The 22,718-nt window shown below is 51.6% G+C and overlaps 2 protein-coding genes across 4 annotated transcripts in view; both read right to left on the bottom strand.

The window, feature by feature from the left end:
- Positions 1-15,507, bottom strand: part of KIAA0100 (KIAA0100 ortholog) — a 37,026-nt gene extending 21,519 nt beyond the window's left edge. The window contains exons 1-13 of one of the 3 annotated variants that reach the window (XM_033171395.1): positions 15,363-15,507; positions 8,704-8,833; positions 8,326-8,375; positions 6,953-7,106; positions 6,741-6,859; positions 6,117-6,177; positions 5,195-5,369; positions 4,574-4,727; positions 4,198-4,322; positions 3,510-3,577; positions 3,235-3,383; positions 2,150-2,265; positions 818-981 (exon numbers count right to left, since the gene is read on the bottom strand). In XM_033171395.1, the coding sequence (XP_033027286.1) occupies positions 818-981; positions 2,150-2,265; positions 3,235-3,383; positions 3,510-3,577; positions 4,198-4,322; positions 4,574-4,727; positions 5,195-5,369; positions 6,117-6,177; positions 6,741-6,859; positions 6,953-7,106; positions 8,326-8,375; positions 8,704-8,833; positions 15,363-15,433 (1,536 nt within the window). In that variant the 5' untranslated portion in view covers positions 15,434-15,507. Of the gene's footprint in view, positions 1-817; positions 982-2,149; positions 2,266-3,234; positions 3,384-3,509; positions 3,578-4,197; positions 4,323-4,573; positions 4,728-5,194; positions 5,370-6,116; positions 6,178-6,740; positions 6,860-6,952; positions 7,107-8,325; positions 8,376-8,703; positions 8,834-15,362 lie in introns of those variants that run through there. The other 2 variants (XR_004427942.1, XM_033171394.1) reach the window with 2 other exon arrangements.
- A 4,142-nt stretch (positions 15,508-19,649) lies between these two features.
- Positions 19,650-22,718, bottom strand: SDF2 (stromal cell derived factor 2). The gene is made up of 3 exons (XM_033171562.1): positions 22,523-22,718; positions 21,696-21,892; positions 19,650-20,224 (listed from the first exon to the last, which is right to left on the bottom strand). The coding sequence occupies exons 1-3, from the start codon at positions 22,716-22,718 to the stop codon at positions 19,937-19,939; spliced, it is 681 nt and encodes a 226-aa protein (XP_033027453.1). The 3' UTR covers positions 19,650-19,936.

Raw genomic sequence — 22,718 nt, forward strand, 5'->3', positions numbered from 1 at the left:
AGAATTGTGAGGTCCAGAATCTTATTTTCTCTTCAGGAAAGGGCGACAGCTCAGGGCAGAAGGGTCCCAGGTTCAATTCCCCCAACGGCATCTCCAAGTAGGGCTGGGAGAATCCCCCGCCTGCAGCCCTGGAAAGCTGCTGCCAGTCCGTGTAGACAATACTGAGCTAGACAGACTTGGTTAAAGGGTGCTTCTTAATGTCCCTTTAAAAATGTAGAAACACGAGGGCAAAAACTTGCTTTGGGGGGGGGGAGGAGTTGTAGCTCGGCGGCAGAGCTCCTGCTGTGCACACAGAAGGTCCCAGGTTCAATCCCCAGAATATCCAGGGAGGGATGACCCCCCCCCCGAGACCGCAGAGAGCAGCTGCCAGTCAGTGCAGACAATACTGAACTGGCCTGACTCCTGCATTCCCTCCTACAGCTTTTGCTTTGCAGGGGGAAATCAAAGCTATGCTCTCCTTGAATATTCACGGAGGTGGGAACTTGGATTAGCACCTTCACTTTTCTCCCTCTCGCTTCTCTTCTCTCCCCCCCCCCATAAACCCTCCATCTGTTCTCAGCTCTTTCGCCCCACCCAAAAACAGGACAGGAGATGCAAGATTCTCTGTGCCCTGGGATGCAACAGGGATGGGAAGGCCTGCAGAAAAATGGGATGGGGGCAGCCCTGGGATGCAAGGGTGGGGAGGCCCTGAGGTATACGGTGGGGGGTGGCACCCAAGCCGGACACTGCCAGCAACCTCCCAGAATCTGTGCCAAGCTCCTTCCCCCCACCCCCACCCCCCTGCCCTCTCTGCCCCAAGCCCCGTCCCCTCATTCACTTGCAGATTGAAGGAGTCGAGGATGAGGGCCTCTCCCCAGACGTGCATGTTGGGCGGGTGGGGGGCACGCTGGATGTGGGAGTCAGCCCCCACGCGCCAGCAGAGGTGGTCGACTGCCAGGACAGCTCGCTGGTGGACGCTCTGCGGACGCAGGTGCTGGCAATCTAGAAGGCAGAGGGAGGGAAGGAGGAGGAGAGGGAGAGGGAGAGGAGAGAGGGAGAGAGAGAGAGAGAGAGAGAAGGAGGAAGGAAGGGAGCTTATCCAAAAACTCTGCTGGGAAAATTTCCCAACAAACAAAATTCTCCCCAAAGCTGCAGGAAATTGCTGGTCTTTGCGGACCCCTTAAACAACAGCTCCCAAAGTGGGCAGTACCACGGGTTTACTTGGGGGGCATGTGAAGAGGCAAGGGGGTAGCAGAGGGGCAGGCTGCAGGTGTCAATGACCACCCAACTTTGACAGCTGGCATCACTCGATCAGGTTTTTGATCCATTTGTTGCATTTATATCCCACCTTTTTCAAGGTGGTGCACATGGTTCCCCCCCCCATTTAATCCCTCACAACAACCCTGTGAGATAGGTCAGGCCCAAAGTGAATGACTCTCCCGAGGTCACACCCTGGGAGAGCTTCATGGCCAAGTGGGAGGATCCGAACCCTGGTCTCTCGCAGGTCCTAGTCAGATGCTCCAAAAACTGCTCCACCCTGGCTCTCAATTAAAATAAATGGTTTTAATTTGTTTTGGAATCAATGCGTAATTAATTGTGACTGTTCTGAATTTTATTGCGTTATCATCTCAGGCTCCAGAGCAGCCGACAGATGTGCCATTTTGAACGAAAAAGAAGCAAGTCCTTTCACACATATTAAAACTCTTAAAAGAATTGCCATTAAAAACATCTGAGATTGGTTACAGTCACAGATGTATTGCAAAAGCAATAAATTAGAAACAGTCAAAACTTTTGAACAACAGTTTTAATGCTTTATATCTAAGCATGCCAATTTTCTAAATTTATAGTATTATTTTTGAAAATAATATCTATCTATCTATCATCTATCTATCTATCTATCTATCGCTGCAAATGGACGAACCCCGTTTTTTTTTTAAAAAAGAGGCCAGTCCCCAGTGAATTGCAGGGGGTTGGGCTAGATGACCCTTGAGGGTCCCTTCCAATGATTCTACGATTCTACCTGGCACTACTAGTACTACTAATAGTAGTAGTAGTAGTAGTAGTAGTTGTTGTTGTTTATTAAATTTGCATAACACCCTATACCCGCAGGTCTCGGGGCGGTTTGCAGGATTAAATCACAATACAGAAACACAAAATGCACAATCCCTACCTAGGGAGACCGAGTTCAGGCCCAAGGCAAACGGTGGGGTGTCTCCCAGCTGCACGGAGACATTGACATTGGAGACCGAGGCACTGAGGATGATGGTGGCCAGGATCTGCGGCATCCTAAATGGGGGAGAAATGGGTGTTGTTCTGCATTGGATCTGCATCCCCACCAGAGATGCCATATTTGAGGAAGGGTGGTGTGATGGACCCAAGGCTCCTCTGGTGGCTCTGCTGCAGCAGGCCAGCTCCATCAGGCCTCCTCCTCTCCCCCCAACTGTTGCCTGGGGGCCGCCATCCCACCAGGCTGCCTCAGTGAGAAAGGCAGGAAGCACTCCATCACCTCTGCTGAAATAGCAGGGGGTGGGGCTAGAAGACCCTTGGGGCTCCCTTCCAACTCTGCGATTCCACAATTCCATGAAAGCCCAGCTCCTTCAAGCACCCCTTGCCCCTGAACTGTGCCACCTTGTCAATATAAAAAACCTGGTGCCTGAGCTTGCTTCTTTCCTCTACCCTCCTTGGCCCTTTTCCCTCGTGTGTTGTGTATTTTATATCATAAGCCTGCAGGCAGGGGATGCCTTGCTTTATGTGACTGAATGCAAACCCTCTGGGAGACTTTTCGGCTGAAGGGGGGATGCTAATATCCAGAGCGCTGCCATGTGGATGGTGGAGGAAGCTTGTTTTCTACTGCTCCGGAGGGGAGGACCAATGGATTCAAATGAGAAGAAAGGAGATTCCAACTAAATGTTTGGAAGAACTGACGGTGAGAGCTGCTCGACCGTGGAACGGACTCCCTCGGAAAGGGGTGGGCTCTCCTTTGCTTTAAACAGAGGCCAGTTGGCCATCTATCAGGGATTCTCAGACTGCGATTCCTGCGTGGCAGCGGGTTGGGCCAGATGACCTCCTGGTGCCCCTTCCAATATAACAATTGTATGCTCCAAATAAATAAATCTTATTTTTTGAACTGCCCTGAGACCTGCAGGTATAGAGTGGCATACACATTTAATAATAACAATTGCAATTATAAATACGCAGCAGGTCTTTGGGCGCTGAGGGAGGGGGGCAGCGGGGAGGGGAGGAAGAGACCCTGACCTCCTGTTGCTGTTCCTGGCGGGGGCCGGGGGCCCCTCCTCTCTCCGCGCCAGAGCCAGCATGCTCAGCCAGTGGGAGAACTCCTGGTGGCGGTAGTGGACAATGCAGGTGTTGAGCACCACGGCGACTGAGATGTCGATGGCCATGACCTACAGATGGGTGAGAGAGGAGGAGTGCCATTGGCCGCGCGGCTGCGGCGGCCAGACCTGCGTTGCGGGGGTTGGGCTAGATGACCCTTGAGGGTCCCATTCAACTACAGCAAGAGAAACACTTGCCTGCAAGGTGGCTTTCAGCAGGCTGAGGCAGACGATCCGCTGGCGGCTCTGAGAGAGCAGGAGCCCATCTGCAGGGAGAGCAGAAAAGAAGAGGGGCTTCGTCGGGGTTGTGGGTGGCGGAGTCTCCCGCTCCCTCCCGTGATCGGATTTATGTTCCTCGCCTAGAGCACGGGGGCCACATTCCACTCCGAGGGGCCAGGTGCAAAGGGACACATTTCACCCCTTCCTGAGGTTGGCTGGTCTCCTCCCTCGAGGAAACTCCCGTGTAGGGAGGACAAAGGGCGGTGCAGACATTCAATATATAAAATAAATGAATGAAAGCAAGGGCCAAGCTGGATCTAGACACATCAAAGAAGCGCTTCAGCTAAACGCGTTGCAAACTTTGCATGAGAAATTGGGTTAGCAAAAACGCAACTCCACAGCGCCATCTGGTGTCACAGTGTTAGAATGCACAAACCACATATAAAGTGCTTTTTCGTTGCCTATGTAGCTGAGTCCCCAGTGAGCAGTGTGACCTAGGGAAAGAGGATGTGGCTAGGGAGAGGTGTGACCTAGGGGAGAGGGTGTGGCTAAGGAGGAGGCGTGGCCTAGGAAGTGTCATGAGGGCCGGAGAAAGAGGCTCTAAGCGCACACCATGTGCCCTACTGTTCCTCTGCCCTCCTCTCACTACTTTCCTCTGAGCACTTGCCTTCCAGAGCAAGTTCGACGCTCATCTGGGGCAGGTCGCAGGTGGGCGTGAAGCTGCGGAGTGGGATCTGCTCCCCGTCACACTGGTACGCAAACTGCAGCAGCTTCAGGGTCCAGGTGAGGTGCCTGCAATGGAGACGACAAGGGGAAGCTCCCCTCAATATACCAAGTGGGACTCTTTGCCCATCTAGCTCAGTGGTGCCTACTCTGACCGGCAGCAGTTCTGCCGGACTCCAGGAAGGGGGTCTCTCTCCCAGCCCCACCTGCAGAAGCCAGGACTGAGCCCAGGACCTTCTGAGCTAAGCTGAAAGCAAGATTCCAGTCTTCATGGCTTTGGATTAAAGGTTTGCTCCCTGAAACCCCCCACTCTCGGTTACCTCTTCTGGCTGTTCATAGAGAGCACCAGGTTGGTGTTCTGCAGCTCCACCTTCACCCGGCAGGGCACGTACTTCAGGCTAGCCAGGCTCACCATCGAGGGGCGCAGCTCAACGGCAGGGTCTGGAAGTCGGGGAAAGGGCCATGCGTGAGAGGCTCATGGGCGTCTCAAACCCAAGACACTCGCTCGAGGGCACTGCACATGAGGAACGGAGGAGAGCCAGATCCCTCTCCTGGCTCTCTCCCTCCCTCTCTTGTGCACTTGCCAGTTTCAGGGCAGCGAACTACAGACCCTTGCACCCCATGACAACCCCCCCCCCCACCGCAGCTGGTTCCTTCAACTATCACACCAACCATTCATTTGGAGGCAACCCGCTGAAAACGGAAGTCAGCAAACCAAGGGTTGGGGGTCAGGACACCAGGCACCCTTTCCACCAGCGGGGCAAGAGAGTATACTTCGCTCACTTGGGAGGAGCGGGGCCATCGCCCCAGGTGAACAGGCGAGTTGCAAATTGTGCCTGAGCTCTGGGAATCCAAGGAGCAGGAGGAGGAAGAGGAAGGAGCCCACCCTCAGCCTTTTGATGCCCCCTCCCAAACACCCCGGGGAGCCCAGAGTTCTCGACCTGCCGTATCTCCGCCTCTGACGCGCCGCAGCAGCTCGCTGTGGAAGAGTCCCTCATGCAGCTCGGCGTGGAGGCTCCAGACGCCCACCTCCAGGCCACGGAGCTGCCACTTGCTCAGGCGCAAGTCCAGGGAGACGGTGAGGGCCAGCGACAGCTCAGCCAGGCAGGCGTCGGCCTGCAGGGGAGAGGGAGAAGGAGGAATCCGCCATGGGCGAGATGCATTGATGCCTGTTAGGGCTGGACGATATATGCCAATCTGAAATCCGTAGCATGGTATCGGTTTCATAACTTTGGAGCCGGCAATATATCGCAACTCATGATGTGTGTTGTTTAGACAAGTCAGCCTGGAAACTTGGAAAGCTGGTGTGAATTGTAATATGTTTTTCGTCCACTGCTATTTTAACTTTTGGAAAGTCTTAGGCTTTTTCTTTTCTTTTACTTATTGACCTTTTTTTTTTGCAAACCGTTTTGAGGGTGGTGGCTGTTTTAACAACCAAGTGCTGTATATGAATCAATAAAGCATGCAGATCTGAGAAAGGCAGGAGCCATTGGGGCAAGGGAAGGTTGCAGCTGTTACTGATTGTCAAAAGTCGGGCACTCAGCACAGCATCCTTGATGCTGCAGGACATGCATCCAGCAGAGATGCAACAGGCACCCTCTCACTTTCAACTTCTGGGCATCTCTAGAAGACTCAGACCTATGCAGTTACAGTACTTCTAATTATGCTTTTAAAGAAAATCGCTTTCTTTTATTTCTTAGTGCTGGACACTGTTTTATTTCTTAGTGCTGGACACTTAGTGCTGGACACTGCTACATCTTATCCTACAGACTGGCAGTCTGGAAACACTTTTGCAAATAAATTGACAGAAGCAAGCCCCCAACACCAGGTGTTTCTCTCACCTCCCCCCCCCCCCCGCCTTACCTGTCGGCTGCTTTTCAGGACTTTGCTGTTCACCTGGGAGAAGGTCGCCTCGCAGGCCATGCTGGGGGAGGGGAAAGGGTGGGGGACAAGAGCAATCCAACTTTCAGTGATCAAGGAACAAAGAAAAACACCCACAACGGAGAGATTTATTTTTTAAGAAATAGTACAGGCATAAGAAGCGCCTGGTTGCTGGATCAGGCCAGTGGCCTTCTAGTCCAGTCTCCTCTTCTCACAATGATAGGAATCTAGATAGACTGCCTCTGGACCTGGAGGTTCCATAAGAACCAAAGAAAAGACTGATGGATTAGGCCAGTGGCCCATGAGTTCCAGCTTCCTGTTCTCACAAGGAACAACCAGGTGCCTTTAATCCGAAACCCACAAGCAGGATCTGAGCATAACAGTGCTCTCCAGTTGTTCCCCACTGCCTGGTATTTGGAGGTAGACTGTCCCTGGGCATGGAGGTTCTGCTATACCAACATACCTCAATAAGAAGAGCTGGATCTGGAGACCCCGGGAAATGAACCCAGAACCTCTCGCACGTTAAGTCAGGTGCTCTGTCCTGAGCTGCAGACCCTTCCCACAAGGCAGGGCTACGGGTAGCCAAAACCACCCCCATAGACTCACCGTCTCCCGTCGCCATCCAGCAGGATCTGTGTCCTGGTCACCTGCACGTGCCACAGGGACTCGGAGGCTGCCGCATGCAGGACCATGATGTTGACCGCTTCCACGTGGACAGAGCAGAGCTGGGGAGGGCACAGAAGGGGGTGTCTGTGAGGAGGCATGGAGGTCCAGACCCACCCACCCAGGCTCCCTGCCCAGACCTGAGCCTCTCTCACCTGGCTGAGGAGCCGCAGCAGCGAGGGTCCAACAGAGAGCGCTTTGCCTTGCTCAACGCCACCATCGGCTGGGGCCTCCGAGGATGGCAGCCTGGGTGCCTTCTGCAGGTCAACGCGGACGCGCACCTCGCCAAAGCAGAGTGCCAGGTAGCGCCTGCAGAAGGAAGGAAGGGGGGCGAGAATGGGGTCAGGAGCAGGGGGTGCAACCACCTTCCCCCTGCCAACCCTCCCACCAAGAGACAGGATTTCAATGCAAGCAGAGCTAGCCCAGTTCGGTGCCAAGGCTTAAAGAGGAATTTTTAAAGTGTCTAAAAAGCAGTTTGGGGATTCGTAGGAAACTGACTTCTCCTCCGACATTTGGGTCTGTCCGCACTGACTGGCAGCAATGGCTCTCCAAAGGGTCCTTCCCTGTCCCTCTTGGAGATGCCATCAGGGATTAAGCCTGGGGCCTTCTCCCAGAAAGCAGCAGCTCCTCCTCTAAGACTGAAAACAAGATTCTAGTCCTCATGGTTCTCAAGGAAAGCTTTAAGCAGGGGCACAGGATGCTGCCTTACACTGAATCAGGCCATTGGTCCGTCTAGCTCTGTACACTGACTGGCAGCAGCAGCCAGTAGGAAAAGTGGCCAATGGACAGAGCAGTGGGAGCTGAAGTTCAGCAGCGTCTGGAGGCCCACAGGCTCCTTTCTGCTGTAGGATGGTGGTACAACCATCACCACCAAGCCCTGTTTCCCAGCCCTAACTGGAAATGCAATGGGTCAGCAGAGGTTATTCTTATCTTCCCCGATTTATATACTGCCTTTAAGCAGAAGATCCCACAGCAATGTACAACATAAAGAACATAATTTATGTTATGAGGGGCTGAGTGTGTTCTGGGGCCAAGCAGAGGTTTTGACACCACCCTTCCTCCCCAAATCTGGCCCATAATCCACCAGGGTTCAATATCCACCTGCCCTGCAGGGTTCCATGCCAGATGAGTGGATGCAGAGAGCGTTCACTGAAGGATCGACCGGTGGGGAAACTACAAGGCAGTAGAGGCAGTGTGGTGTAGTGGTTGGAGTATTGGACTAGGACCTGGAAGACCCGGATTCAAATCTCTCACTTGGCCATAGAGCTCCCCGTGTGTGACCTGGGGCTCTCCCTCTCAGTCTAACCTGTTGTGGGGATTCAAGGACTAGGACCCAGGAGAGACCAGGGTTCAAATCCTCACTGAGCCATGAAGCCCACTGGTCAACCTTAAGCCCAGTTGCTTCCTCTCAGCCTAACCTCCCACACAGGTTGTTGTGAGGGTGACATGGGGAGGATGAGGACCACATGCGCCACCTTGTTAACGTTCGAGCAAAGGTGGAATATGAATGCAATAAATAAATACTCACGGGACATCTTGGTTCAGGAGCTTGCTGGAGATCCAGACGCTGTCAATTTCCTAAAACGGCACAGCCAAGAGACACCCATGATGGCTGCATGTACATCCCTGCTCCCAAACTTCTCCTCCCAGGTATGTGCCCTCTGCCCCATAGATTCAGTGTGGCACACCCACCGCTATTCCCCCGCCCCCAGGGACAAGGTTCAAGGGGCAGCACCAGCTTAGTAGGGCTGGAGCAGGGGAAGAATCACACCAATGCCAAAGCCGCCTCTTGCGTGTGGCTCGCCTCCTATTGGGGCAAGCCTCGCCACAGCTGAGCAGGAAAGTCTGCAAGCCTCACCAGACCAGTGTCTCACACACACACACACACACACACCCCGGTACCTACCACTGTCTGTTGCTCCTCCTGGAACTTCAGGCTGAGGTTCTGGATCCAAAAGAACCCAAAAGAGCCCACCTTCAGCTCTGCCTGCAGCCGCCGGCGACACCAATTGGTGACCAGGATGTACAGGAGCCACCTAAGGGAACGTCAGGATTCGAATCAGTGGCAGCCCATGCAAAATGCAGTCTTCCCTACGGCACCTGTTTTCTGCAGTATAGCTCAGCAGTGGGGAAACTCTACCCCAGGAATCAAACGTGTGACTGTAAGGAAATGAAGAAGCAGGAAATCTCCCCTACTGCAGTTTCCAGAAACTGGTATCCAGAAGTATCGCTGCCTCCAACTTTGGGGGCAGAGCAGAGCCCTCTCCTCTTCCATGGATTTGTATAATCCTCTTCTGAAGCCATCCAAGTTGGCGGCCCTCCCTGGCTCCTGTTGCAGGGAGTTCCACCGTTTAACTCTGCCCTGCACGAAGAAGGGCTTTCTTTTATCTGCACCGAACCTCCCAACAATCAGCAGAGGAAGGCAGCCAAGGTGTCTGGAAGCCAAGATGTGGCAGACTCAGCAGGCTAACCACCAAATGATGAAGTCACGGATCCCACCACTGACTCCCCCTCACGGTATGCTATTGACACAAATGTCTTCCATTTACCACAGGCTAAGTGTGTCTTGCGTGAGGGACTTGCAAGTCTCAGGTGGGAGCTGACCCAACAAGAAAAGTTCCATTTGGATCAGGAGAGGCGTTCTTTCAGGCAGAAGTTAACTTATGGCTTGTGCTTCAGGCTGAAACACAAGAGGCACAGCTTCTCTGGAAGTTCAGTGACTCAAAATCAGTTGTTACACTTCAGTTGGAAGTTTCCACAAGAGGTAGTAAGATGCAGGGCTGGATTTAGGTTTGATGAGGCCCTAAGCTACTGAAGGTAATGGGGCCCTTTATATGTCCAGCTGTCCTTTGACTGCGGAAATGGATAAAAGCCCCCCATCCAAACAATGAATATCATCAGTGAAGGTAAGAAATTTTTTAATTTTCATTTTTATCATCTACAATACTGTTTTATTTCTTTTATAGTACAGTAGCCTATATTTATTGCTTTCATTTTATGGATCAGTGGTCTTGTTAGATAGTAAAATTCATGTTAAAATTGCTGTTTTAGGGGTTGTTTTTAAAAGTCTGGAGCGGATTAATCCGTTTTGCATTACTTTCTATGGGAAAGCGCGCCTTGGTTTTGGAACGGACTTCCAGAACGGATAAAGTTTGAGAACCAAGGCACCACTGTATATATAGAAATGAGCAAACCAGTGATATTCTAGGGAGCAGGCTAGCAGGCAGGGCCCATGACTTACATCACAGGAGCCTACACAAGACAAAACACTGTTGCTGTATGGAGGTTTTGGAGTTTCCTTGGCAGGGGTACTGGAGCGGCTTGCCAGTTCCTGCTCCAGGTGGATCATGTTGGGTCAAAACTCTCCACTCTGACCTGTCCATCTTGGGTGGCCCTGCACAGCACAGCTCATAGCTTCTCTGAGTTATTCCAGCCCCTTCGCCACAACAAGGCACCTCACGAGAAGAGAAGCCTCCCTGGAAAAGACCCTGATGCTGGGAAAGATGGAGGGCACAGGGAGAAGGGGACGGCAGAGGACGAGGTGGCGGGACGGTGCTCTCGAGCCTGACCAAACTGCGGGAGGCAGTGGAAGACAGCAGGGCCTGGCGTCACAAAGTCGGACATGACTAAACGACTGAACAACAACAACAACATCCTGTAGGTTTTGTTTTGTTTTTTATCTTCTATTTTGGAAATGTACATCCAGTTTTTTCCCCCTTTGTGTTTTTTGGGGGCCCCCAAGAGAGTGGGGCCCTAAGTTATAGCTTGTTCAGCTTATGCGCAAATGTGGCACCGAGGAGATGTTCCTCTGAGCTTCTGCTTACTCTCATTCCTTTACTTAGTTGTGACAGGTGTCAGTTATAGTGAAATATTTTGGACGCAGCAAAATCTTCCTTCGCCGCTTCATACTTTGGCTCCCGAGTGAGGAGCCCTTTCCCTCAGTTGCCCTCTCTCTTAGCAATGCCCCTCCTGAGGCGTTTTATTTGGGATACCAGATCCCAGGGAATCCTCTTGGCCCTTGTAACTGGCTTGAGAGCCTCCTCTTTCTAGAAGATCTCTCCCAAGAGGAAGAGTGGCTTAAAAAATAAATTAATTAATGTACGGTATTTTTAATCTTTTGTTGGAAGCCGCCCAGAGTGGCTGGGGTGACCCAGCCAGATGGGCGGGGTATAAAATTATTATTATTATTATTATTATTATTATTATTATTATTATTATTATTATTATTATTATTATTATTATTATTATTATCACCACAGTGTCTGCCTCTCCTGCCTCAGCCCTCCATTTCCTTCCCCAGACCCTCAACCGGGTCTTAGAGCCAGTTCTCCCTCAGCCCAAGCCCTGACCGACTCTCTCCCTCAGAAACGGCGCCTTTTATTCTCCCACCCAAAAGAGCTGGCTCCGCCCCTCCCGCCGGCTGCCCGTCTCAACAGCCAATCGGAGAGAGGCTCCGGCCCTCCGGAGGAATCCTGAGGGACTGCAGAGCCAGACTTGGGCTCTGCTGTCCGTCACACGCGCCTGGTGAGGAACGGTCGAAGGAGCTGGGGATGTTGAGCCTGGAAAAGAGGAGACTGAGAGGAGATAGGAGAGCCATCTTCAAATAGCTCAAAAGTTGTCAAATGGAAGAGCGAACAAGCTTGTTTTCTCCATCTCCAGAAGGTGGGACTCAAACTGATGGCTTCAAATTGCAGAAAAGGAGATTGCTTGCTTGGAGGGAAACGGATGAGGAGAGTCTGTGCAGAAACTAGCCTACCGTCCAAAATGGGAAATGTGCCTTAGTTGCTCCGCCCACTTTTGCCTCTCGCCCCACCCACCAGCAGCATGCAGCCTTTTTTGCAAGTGATTCCTGGAAGGTTGCATAGAACTGGATTTGGTTGCTTTTAGAAGACAGGCTGAACAGGTTTTTAATTTTTTAATATATATATATATATATATATATATATATATATATATATATATATATATATATATATAATCTGCAAATGTGTGCCTTCAAACACTATTGACCTTATTTCACACAGTTCCTCATCCTGATCTTCTGAACGCTTCCCAGTAGCATATACTGTACAGCTAAAGAGGCTCTTGGGAGTGCTATATTATTTTTTGCTATAACAAATCCACCTCAGTTCTCACCGAATGCCATCATTCACTGGCTTTCCACTCTAGCCTGAGTTAGCTCGTTTGGTTTTAATGAACTGCATTGTATTTTTTAGATGTATAAGACTGGTGAGACATATTTTTATGGACAGAAGAAGGAAGGAAACAACAAGAAAAATGTGAGAATTCCACATCAAAAAGTTAATTCCAAAATTCCGCGCGGCAGGTAGAATTCTGCAAGCTGAATTGAACACCAACATTTGCACCTATTTGTTTATTTTGCACAGAATTTGATTCCGTTTCCTTTCACGTTAGGGAGGTTTCTCCTCCTTCTTCACCACTCCAATCTCAATCCCATCTCTCAGCAGCCAGTAAGGACTAGAAACTTTAATTCCGCACCCAACGGTTCTAAATTCTGCACTGGCACAGCGTCACTACCGGAGCAAAAAAATCTATGCTGCAACAGCTAAGCCCCTCATCATTCCCCTCACCTCCCCATCGTGTCTGTTCCATGTAGGGGGTTGGACCAGATGACCCTTGGGGTCCCTTCCACCTCTACAATTCTATGAAATCGAGATTGCTCATTTTTTCAGTATGTCAAAACCAGACTATTGATCCACCCGGCTCAGTATTCCTTACACTGACTGGCAGCAGCTCTCCAAAGTTTCAGGCAGGGGATATTCCCAGCTCTGCTTGAAGATGCCACTGGGGATTGAGCCTGGGACCTCCTGCATGCAAAGCAGATGTGTTGTCCCCCCCCCCACCTCCTCCCCCCTAAAAATGAAGTAGAACGCTAGTCCTCATGATGTTAATAATTAGCTGGCTTAAATAGGAACATAGGAAGCCAGCTTGCACAGAGTAAGACCACTGCTCTGTGTAGCTCAGTGTTGTAGACACTGACCGGCAGTGTCTTCCAGGGTTTCAGGCAGAGGAAACCCACAACCCTATCAAAAGAAATCGGGCTCTGCCACTGAGTTACAGCTCTTCCCCTAGAGAAAGGCTATTAAATTCAGGACCAGGAACACAGCAAGTTGTTTTATATCACGGCCTTTGCTGTCCCCACAATCATCCAAAATGCTCACAGCCAAACACAGAGCGACTCGCTATGGAAGAGGAAGATTTTGCTCTCCTGAAATCAACTCTTTCCCCCCTATCACTCCAAATCAACCGCTGAGGATACCGCCATAAATAAGCCCTGATCCGCAACCACGGCTGAAGACAAGCCTCGCACCCGGGACCCAGACAAGGCCTACAGGATCAGAACTGCAAGGAGCCCAAAGGGAAACCTGTGGTCCTTTAAGGGTGCTGTAGTTCCCAAACTGAACCCCGATAAAAGGGGTCTCCCTGACCTTTGCAAACAACATCTCCTGGGGAACACTCGAGACACCGTCTTTGCATACCTGGAGCCTGGCAGGTGTTTTGGACTACAACTCCCATCAGCCCCCAGCCAGCACGACCCAGGGGGCAAAGGCTCTTCCTCCCTGTGACCAGGCCCCAAAGGATGCATTCACTCTGATAACTTGGGCGCAGGCACACACACACACACACACACACACACACACACACGTGAGCTGCTCTTGCTTACTGGCAAAGGAAAAGAACACTGCACAAGCTCAGGGGCACTCCTGTCATCAGGAGTATTCTTCATTGCAATTAGTATTATTAATGCATTTCTGTCCTGAACTTTCCCCTTTCAAGGTGGCATGCATGGCCCTCCCCACCCTCATTTAATCCCCCCAACAACCCTGTAAGGTAGGTTAAGCTGCGAGGCACTCTAACCACTACACCACACTGGCTCTCGCTAGCACCTTGTAACGTTGTCACACACACACACACACCCCAAACTGTGTGGGGCAAAATGAGCGAAACGCTTAACTGGCAAGGTGGTATATTTGGATTACCTATGTGGTGTAGTGGTTAGCAGGGGTCGGCAAACTTTTTCAGCGGGGGGCCGGTCCACCGTTCTCAGACCTTGTGGGGGGCCAAAGTATATTTTGAAAAAAAAAATAAGGAACAAATTCCTATGGCCCACAAATAACCCAGAGATGCATTTTAAATAAAAGCACACATTCTGCTCGTGTAAAAACAAGCTGATTCCCGGACTATCCACGGGCCGGACTGAGAAGGCAATTGGGCCGGATCCGGCCCCTGGGCCTTAGTTTGCCTACCCATGGGTTAGAGTCCCCCCCTCGGCCATGAAGCTCACTGGGTGTGACCCTGGGGGCCAGGAACTACCTCTCAGCCTAGCCAACCTCACAGGGTTGTGGCGGAAATTAAACAAGGAGGAGGAGAACCATGTGCGTTATCTTGAGTTCGAAAAAAGGTGGGACAGAAAGGCAGCAAGTGACCATCAGACCCTGGAATCTGGGGAGCAGAACAAACCCCGATAAAAGGCGCAAAGTTTAGCAGTGTTGTGGGCAGCACGGGGGGAGCAATGCCAGCAAGGGAGCAAGGAAGGAAGGGCACCGTCAGCCCCAGTAAAGAAGCAGAGGGCATCTGGGTGGGTGGGCAGCAGTCCAGGGACAGGAGACACCAGGGGCTCAGATTTGGGGGAGCAAAGGGGTTGAAGACTGGGCCGGTGGTGTCGAAAGACGGCAAAGTGGGACAGGCAATGCCAGGCAAGGAGGGGAGGGGTGAAGGAGAGGCTGGCACAGATGCAGACAAAACAAACAGCACAGCCACTGGCAGCTTTGCCAGCCGTGATGCCATGCAGAGTGGGTGTAAGGCAGCCCCGACTTGTAGAGGTGCCCACACCTAACAGGGTGTTTGGGGAGCCTGTGGGTGGCATTTTGGATGAGGGGGGAGAACAGGTGCTTTGAACCCTGGTTTCTTCTCTCCAACACTACACCACAGAAGCCAGACATGCCACCCCACTGCAGAAGGACTTCCCCAATTCCGCCCCTTGCCCTTGGGGGGGGGTGCGGAATCGGAGAGCCAGTGTGGTGTAGTGGTTAGAGCAAGCCGAGAACTTAAGGAAGGGGCTTTCAGAGGCCGGAGCTGGCAGCGCTACCTGGAATCTGAGTAGTGCCAGGCTGACAAAAGGTGGCAGCGACCGCAATCTGTGCCATGGCAGATAAAAGTGGCAACGTTTACCCAGGGTGGGGGACCAGTTGGCATGAGGAGGGAGGGAGGGAGGGAGGGTGGGCGGCACACACAATAGTTGGGGGAGGGAGCTAATGAAACTGGCAGTGCCCCCTGGCATCCAGAGTGGGCAGAGCTGGGGGGCAGAGGACTAGGCCAGGGTGGCAGTGCCAGCTCAGCTGCAGAGAGGTGAGCAGCAGGGGGTGCCCAGTTTTCGGGGTTGGGGGGAGCGGGGAAGACAGGCTGGCAGTGGCACCTGGTCATGGCAAGCGGGGGTGGCAGAGGAGGGTCTCGGGCCTTAATGGGGACGGGGAGGGCGCCCCCTAAAGCGATGCCCCCCCTGGGGGAAAAGAGTGCTGCAATCTCCCTCGCTCTCTCCCTTACCTCCCCAGGCAGAAGCCGCCCAGTAGCACCAGCAGGACCAGTAGCAAGGCGCCCAGCACCGGGCCCGCCATCGGGGGCGCCTGGGCAGCTCCTTCCAACCGCCCGTCGCCGGCAGCGCCTGGGGAAGGGCCGGCGGGAGCGCGCGGGCAGGGAGGGCGGGGGAGGCGGAGGTGCGCGCGCGGCCCCGTGCGCTGCAGCCATAGGCCGGGGGCCGGGGGAGGGGCGGGACTAAGGCCTCTCCGGGGAAGCCGCGCCCCTGCCTGCCGGCGCGCCAGCCTCCGGGTACGCACAGAGCGCTTCGGCAAAGGGCGGCTGCCAGCGCCGGAGGGAGCTGCTGGGCAGGTTCAAGGAAGGGGGGCCCTGCGGCACCAGCGCCCCCAGAAGGCTTGCTGAGCGAGCCCCCTCCTCTCTCTCCCTCTCCGACGGGCAGGGGCGGGAAGGAGGGGATAAAGGCTCTGTTGCTCCCGGGAAGATGCAACAGCGAGCGGATTAGTGGCCCTCGCGTCTGCATCCAGCTCCTCCTGGAGCATTCTGGGAAATGTAGTCCCTGGCCTCGGCCTGCCCAACTGAAAAATCCCCAGGGAGGAACCTGCCGCCTGTGCAGTGTGCAATCGAGGAAGGAGCAGAGGCTTCAGCCAACAGCTTCCAGGTTTTGTTTTGTTTTGTAAGAATGCTGTGCTCTCTGCAGGATGTCTTTGCCCTGCCGTTGTCCCCCAACTGCATCCATCCACGCGATTGTCAGCTTTCACCAATCAGCCTGGGGGTTGGGGCTCCTGGGAGTTGTAGTCCCAGACATCTGGCGGGTGCCCAGTGGGCGAAAATAAAGAGAGACAGCACATTTAGTTTTTGCACCACTGTGTGTACTGTATTTTATTTCGCTCCTGGATTGCAGGGGATTGGGCTTGATGATCCTCAGGGTCCCTTCCAATTTTCAATTCTGTTATAATATGCTCCTTTTTAGATGGATCAAATGTGGAACTTAAAAATAATTAAAGGTGCTTTAAAATATTTAACTGTTTAAATATGAAAAGTTTTAGCCCTACACGGGAAAACAAGCATTGCAATGAAAAAAAAAGTCTGTGAGGGATGCACTGCGTCATTGTCTGCTCTACAACATACACTCCCCCCCCCCCCAAATGCATTGCAATCTCCTTAAGGATCACTTTTAGGGAGGGCTGGGAGACTACCCAATGGGACGCGGGTGGCGCTGTGGGTTAAACCACAGAGCCTAGGGCTTGCCAATCAGGTCGGCTCCCTGCTCCTGCCAACCTAGCACATGGGTAGGCAAACTAAGGCCCGGGGGCTGGATCCGGCCCAATCGCCTTCTAAATCCAGCCCGCAGATGGTCCAGGAATCAGCCTTCTAAATCCGGCCCACGGATGGTCCAGGAATCAGCATGTTTTTACATGAGTAGAATGTGTGCTTTTATTTAAAATGCATCTCTGGGTTATTTGTGGGGCATAGGAATTCGTTCATTCCCCCCCCCCCAATATATAGTCCGGCCCCCACAAGGTCTGAGGGATAGTGGACCGGCCCCCTGCTGAAAAAGTTTGCTGACCCCTGACCTAGCAGTTTGAAAGCACATCAAAGTGCAAGTAGATAAATAGGTACCGCTCCGGCAGCAAGGTAAACGGCAGGGGCGTAGCAAGGGGGGGGGGGCATGGGGCGGACTGTCCCACTTTCCATAATGGAGGGGGTGACAAATTATCAAGGAACAATTACTGCCCTACTAGGGCGGTTCATAGAAAACTTTTTTAAAATGCCTGCTCCAAAGGTCTTATCTTACTGTACTAGGGATTATATAGCTATACAGTATATGAAATTTCATGCATATCAGTTAATATCTTGACCCTCCTCCACCAAAACAGCTGTTTACTTGGCTGTTTTCCTATGTCGTGAAGGCTGAAATTTCAGTTCAATGGAGCACTTACTGTTCCCAACCCTAACCCTGTGGAAAGCCATCTAAATAGACTTTAATTTGATTTTGAGATATTTTTAGGAGGTAATTTAATTATTGTTTGATTTTATACCAATGTTATGTATCTGATGTTAGCCACCCTGAGCCCGACTTCGGCTGGGGAGGGCGGGATATAAATAAAAGTTTTTTTATTATTATTACTTGTTATTATTCCTTTATAAGAAAATATGAAATAACGTCAACCATTTTTGCAGGGGGGGGGAGAATCAATGGGGGGGTGACAAGAATTTTTCCACACCGGGTACCACCTGACCTTCCTACGCCTCTGGTAAATAGCATTTCCGTGTGCTGCTCTGGTTAGCCGTTAGTGGTTTAGCACATGACCCGGAAGTTGGACGCCGGCTTCTTCAGCCAGTAACGCAAAATGAGCGCCGCAACAACCCTAGAGTCGTTCGCGACTGGACCTAATGGTCAGGGGTCCCTTTACCCTTAGGAGACTACCCATGGGGGGGAGGCAGGATTTCTCCTCCCTCTATCCCCATCTCTAAGACCAGCACTGCGTTCCATGTAACACCCATTCCACATTTGGGAACTCAAGCCTTTTAGTGCGGCATCACTTGCCCTTTGGAACTCCCTGCTTGATACTAGGCAGGTGCCTTCGCTGCAAACTTTTGGCTGCCTTCTAAAAACATGTTTAGAAAGTTGGTGTGAGCTTAAATCTGCTTTTAGTCTATTGTTGTTTTAATTTTGCAAAAGTCCTCTATTGTTAATTTAGGTTTTTTCATATTTTTATTGTTTTATCTTTTCTGTAAACCACTTTGTTTTTTTGTGTTTTTTTACGATCAAGCAGTATATAAATTTTATGAAACAAATGAACACCAAATATGTGTGCCACCCTAGGAAAAGTTCCAACCATTCTCTTTATAGGTAGCTGAAGAAAAGGCCCTGTTGGTGTAGGGCAGATTGTGTGGCAAGCATGCAGCCCTCCAGATGTTGCCAACCCCATCACCTCTGTCTATTGGCCATGCTTGCTATTTCAGCAATATCTGGAGGGCCGGAGGTTCCCCATAGCTGGTCTTGGAGGAAAGCTGCCTCCAGAAGCCGCCTCAACTGAGTTCTGAAGTCACACCAGAATAGAGCAGAGATACTTGCAAGGGGTTTGCAGAGGGAGGGAGAGATTCTATTTATTGGTTCAAATGCAGGACGTCACAAAGCATGGACTGGATGGAATGTATTCATAAAAATCAAACATTAACTCGGTTTCCCCAAGCAGGTGACCTCTGGAAGTTTCCGACTGCAATTCCCCTTCGCTCCAGCCACCACTGGCATAGCCAGAGATCGCTACGTGTCAGAAAAAAATGACAAGACTTTCATTTCACAAGTCAAGGTTTCTCACCAGGGAATGAGGAAGGGCCTTTGGCAAGCACAAGTGTGTTAGCTAAGCACACAGAAGGTCCCAGATTCAAACCCAGGCAGTGTCTCCAGGTAGCGGTGGTCTAATCAGTTTATGCCCATCTCATGTCAGTTTATCCTATATGCAAAAAAGGGCTCCATGTCATCCTATTTACATACAGGTGTTTTTTGGTATCAAAAAAACCCCTTTAAAATCTACATCCTTGTGTTTTTAGCTTGTGAATTGCCCTGAGATCTTTTGATGAAGGGCAGTATATAAATCTAATATGTAAATAAATAAAATGAGCGCATGCATTCCCTTGCAGACCATGCTGCTCCCAGCAATGTAAACAAACCCACAAGTTACTAGCTTTTAGGGAGGGCTAGGAGACGTTTTCCAAGGCTGATGGAAGCAAATTGGTAATCCTCCTCCAGAAAACCCGCTTGCTCCCCTGGATGCAATTCCTCTTTGCCTATGGCTACATGGAAGAACTGGAGCCATACAGGACTCGATGGGGAGTGGAAGGAGGGTCCTGAAATGATGGCTCAGCTGAAGCAGTGCACCAAAATTAGGAGGGAGGGGACAAAGTAAAGGGACAAAGCCAGCTCCTACATGGGAACATGCATTTGGCATCTTCCTCTCAGTGCGGAGAAATACAGAAGAGACCTTTAGAGTGTGCATGTGATCTTGGCTACCATTGACCAGCCAAGAGCTGCGAGCTCAGCACAGGTGGGCTTTCACCCATTAACTTTTTGTAAAAACATGAAGCTGTCCTGGGGAACTGCCGGCTTCCTTTCAATGCCTTTCTTTGAGAACTGATGTGAGAAACAGAAGATACTATGAATTGTGAGGTGATAGAAGGAAACACCCAGTAACAGACATTTTAGAAATCTCACTGCTGACTCACAGTAAGATTTCTGTTCTTACTGTGAACATAAGATGGGGAAGAGAGAAAAACCACAAAGTACTCATTGCACCGGTTTGACTAACCTGCATTTATTTATGGCTGACTCCCAGGCACACGGGTGCTTGAATATCAGCAATAGGTGTGCAGGGAAGGAGGGATGGGGGAACACTGTTGTGCGGTTGCAGATGGCGGCACACGGAGTGGCAGATAACCTTTGTCCTGGTATTCCCACAACAGGACAGCGTCTTAGCACCACTGCAACACCTGCAGCCTCAACTGTCTAAGGATCAACATGGAGCCTGCTGGCCCTGAACACCAGGCTGTTGGCAGAGGAGGAGGGGGAAACCTTGATGCTGTCATAGCTCAGAGTGGTAGATTTCTGCCTTCAGGAACTCGGACGGCTTCATGAAAATCCCTTCCATCGCCTTCCAGTAGCTGTCCTGGCTGGAGTAGGACATGCCGTGGACTTCCCTCTGGCCATGAATGGGCCGCCCGTACTGTTCACCAGTCACGGAGAGCAGCACGTCCGTGGAGGAGTGCTTGAAGCGCACCTCACTGTCCCGGTCCCAGTAGCTGCCCCCGCACAGGACAGTCCAGTCATCCAAGAAGTCCCCCTCGCCATCCTCCCCAAAGGCGCTGACCTCCTGGAACAGACAAGGCCACATTAACAGACGCACACACTCTTCCAAACAGAATAAAAAATAAAAAAAAATCCTTCCAGTAGCACCTTAGAGACCAACTGAGTTTGTTCTTGGTATGAGCTTTCGTGTGCATGCACACTTCTTCAGATACCAACAAGTGTGCATGCACACGAAAGCTCATACCAAGAACAAACTTAGTTGGTCTCTAAGGTGCTACTGGAAGAATTTTTTAAATTTTTATTTTGTTTTGACTATGGCAGATCAACACGGCTACCACCTGTAATCTTCAAAACAGAACAGCCTCCCTTTTGAAGGTGGTGGACTCTCCTTCCTAGGAGGTTTTTAAATAAAGATTGGATGGCCACCGGTCAGGGAGTCCTTAGTGGCAATTCCTGCACTGCTGGGGGTTGGACTAGATGACTGTCAGGTTCCCTTCCACCTCTACCATTCTATGCAACACTCATCAATGGCAAGTTAATGTAAGGCAAGTGACAGAGAACCTTTGCCACTAGCTAGAGCAGCTGGTGCCAAGGTGGTGCCCTCCAAAACACATGGTGGGGGTGGGATACCAGGGTGGCAAAGAGTGGACTACAATTTGTAGAGCTCTACCATAAAGGGTGCCAGCCAAGACTTTCCAGTGACTCTGTTGTCATGTGAGAGAAGAAGCAAGTGGTTATGCGCTGTCCAGCACAGGGCTGGCAGCACAGTGTGAAAGGGGTGTGGAGACCTCCCCATTTTAGGTGTGCAATGGCCAAGACACTCACTTCTGTTGCTGATATCAAGCATTCAAGTTTGGGGGGGGCATGAAAAACAAAAACAAAATAGAAATCTGGGGTTGAAAAGAGCTGCAGATCACTGGAAGAGCCCCTGCTTTGCATGCAGAAGGTCCCTGGTTCAATACCCAATGGGAGATACTTCCTGTTCAGAGTTGGAGTTAACTCTTTATTACAAAAAATAAAATAAAATGATCTTCACACTCAGCACAGCGGCTCCTCCTCTGTAGGTCTTACTCCATGAACCAGTTGCAGAGACTGAAAGTTGTATGCCCCACACAGCAGCCCACTGCACCTGGGTGTAGCCTGTCACTGCTTCACCCTCTTCATGCCTCTTCTGGTTTTGGGAGACAGCTGGGAGAGGAGACCCTCTGGCTCCTTCACCGGCCAGACCCATCTCGGCCTCTTGACCGCTCTCCTCCTCCCACTCACTGGCTTCCGCTTCTGATTGTGGACTCCTCTCTGCCACAGACTCTCCCAGCTCACCAAGCCCTGTTACTGCTTCAGCTTCCGGCACCTCCTCCCCGCCCCCCAGTCCGCTCATCATTGTCCCACCACCAGTCCCTGGGGTCTCTGAGCCTTCTTCCCTTGGTTCCCCAGCTCCCACTGTTCCTCTGTGTCCATGACACCACCCTCCACCTGGCAGTACAGGTGACAATTCAAGCCTTCCTCCTGCGTCACCTCCAGTCCACCAGCCTCACCTGGTTGCCCGAGAGGGGGGATGTGAAGTGGTGGCTGTGCAGGTTGCGTCCGGTGTTGATGTGGGTCAGCCTGATGGCCTGCCCGCACTGCACAGGGGTGCCCCTTTCACACACCGTGTCTGTCTTGCCCCGGACCCGCCAGTAGCTGTTGCTGTCGTCCACCGTTGTGACCCCCGTCACCGACTGCTGCCCGCTACCTGTGGGGAGAAAGGAACCCACAAGTTTGCCGCACCCTCCCTTTGTTCCAGGCGTGACGCCTGCAGGCTTATCTGGAGTGATCTTTGTCCGTGTGCTTCTATGTCATATAGTTCTGCATAGATATTGAAAAAAGAGCAAGGCCTCTTTCTATTTTTTTTAATTAATTCACTGTCACAGGAAATAGAATAAAAAGAAACATAATTTCAATGGGTCTACCCTAAATAGGACTTTTTACTATCTGCATTTTAATTTAATTGTTTTCATGTTGTTTTAGTGCTATCATATTTTCTTTATATATACCATTATATATCAACTTTCTGTGTTTTATCTGTTTTGATTTTTGCAAGCTCCCTGAGACCCAGTTTGGGGGGGGGGGGAATGTGGGATATAAAATAAACATAACAACAATTGCTGTTGTTATTTGTTCACGTGTTTTGTATACCAGGCCACTAGAAATATTTTGTCCAACCCGGAACTCGAACCCACGACCTGAGATTAAGAGCATGGGCAGAGTGCTGCCCTCCTCGCCCCTTGCGCCTGTTCCTCTGGGGGCGGGGCTTAAGGCAACCAAATGGCGAGCGACCCCCCCCCCCCGCGAACTCGAAGGGTCTCGAAGGCGGCGGCCTCACCGGAGCCGTATCGGACGTCGTGCGAGTGGAGGCGCACTCCGTGCCGGGGGTTGAGCAGCTTCACCACCGAGCCGCACGTCACCAGCCCCGAAGGGGAACCGTCGGCACCGCCTTCCTCCGCCGCCGCCGCCGCCGCCGCCGCCGCCACGGCGCCCAAGAGCAGCGCCGCCCACAAGCGGCCCCGCGCAGCCCCCAT

This window comes from Lacerta agilis, chromosome 15 (assembly GCF_009819535.1).
Source record: "Lacerta agilis isolate rLacAgi1 chromosome 15, rLacAgi1.pri, whole genome shotgun sequence".
NCBI classification, from domain to species: Eukaryota; Metazoa; Chordata; class Lepidosauria; order Squamata; family Lacertidae; genus Lacerta; species Lacerta agilis.

Bases quoted from the DNA above. Each gene is read 5' to 3' on its own strand.
- SDF2 (XM_033171562.1), bottom strand. From the start codon at position 22,718: ATGGGGGCTGCGCGGGGCCGCTTGTGGGCGGCGCTGCTCTTGGGCGCC. The intron at 21,893-22,522 runs GTGAGGCCGCCG...TTCTCCCCACAG, and splicing joins CGACGTCCGATACGGCTCCG to GTAGCGGGCAGCAGTCGGTG. The intron at 20,225-21,695 runs GTGAGGCTGGTG...TGTCTGTTCCAG, and splicing joins CCCCCCTCTCGGGCAACCAG to GAGGTCAGCGCCTTTGGGGA.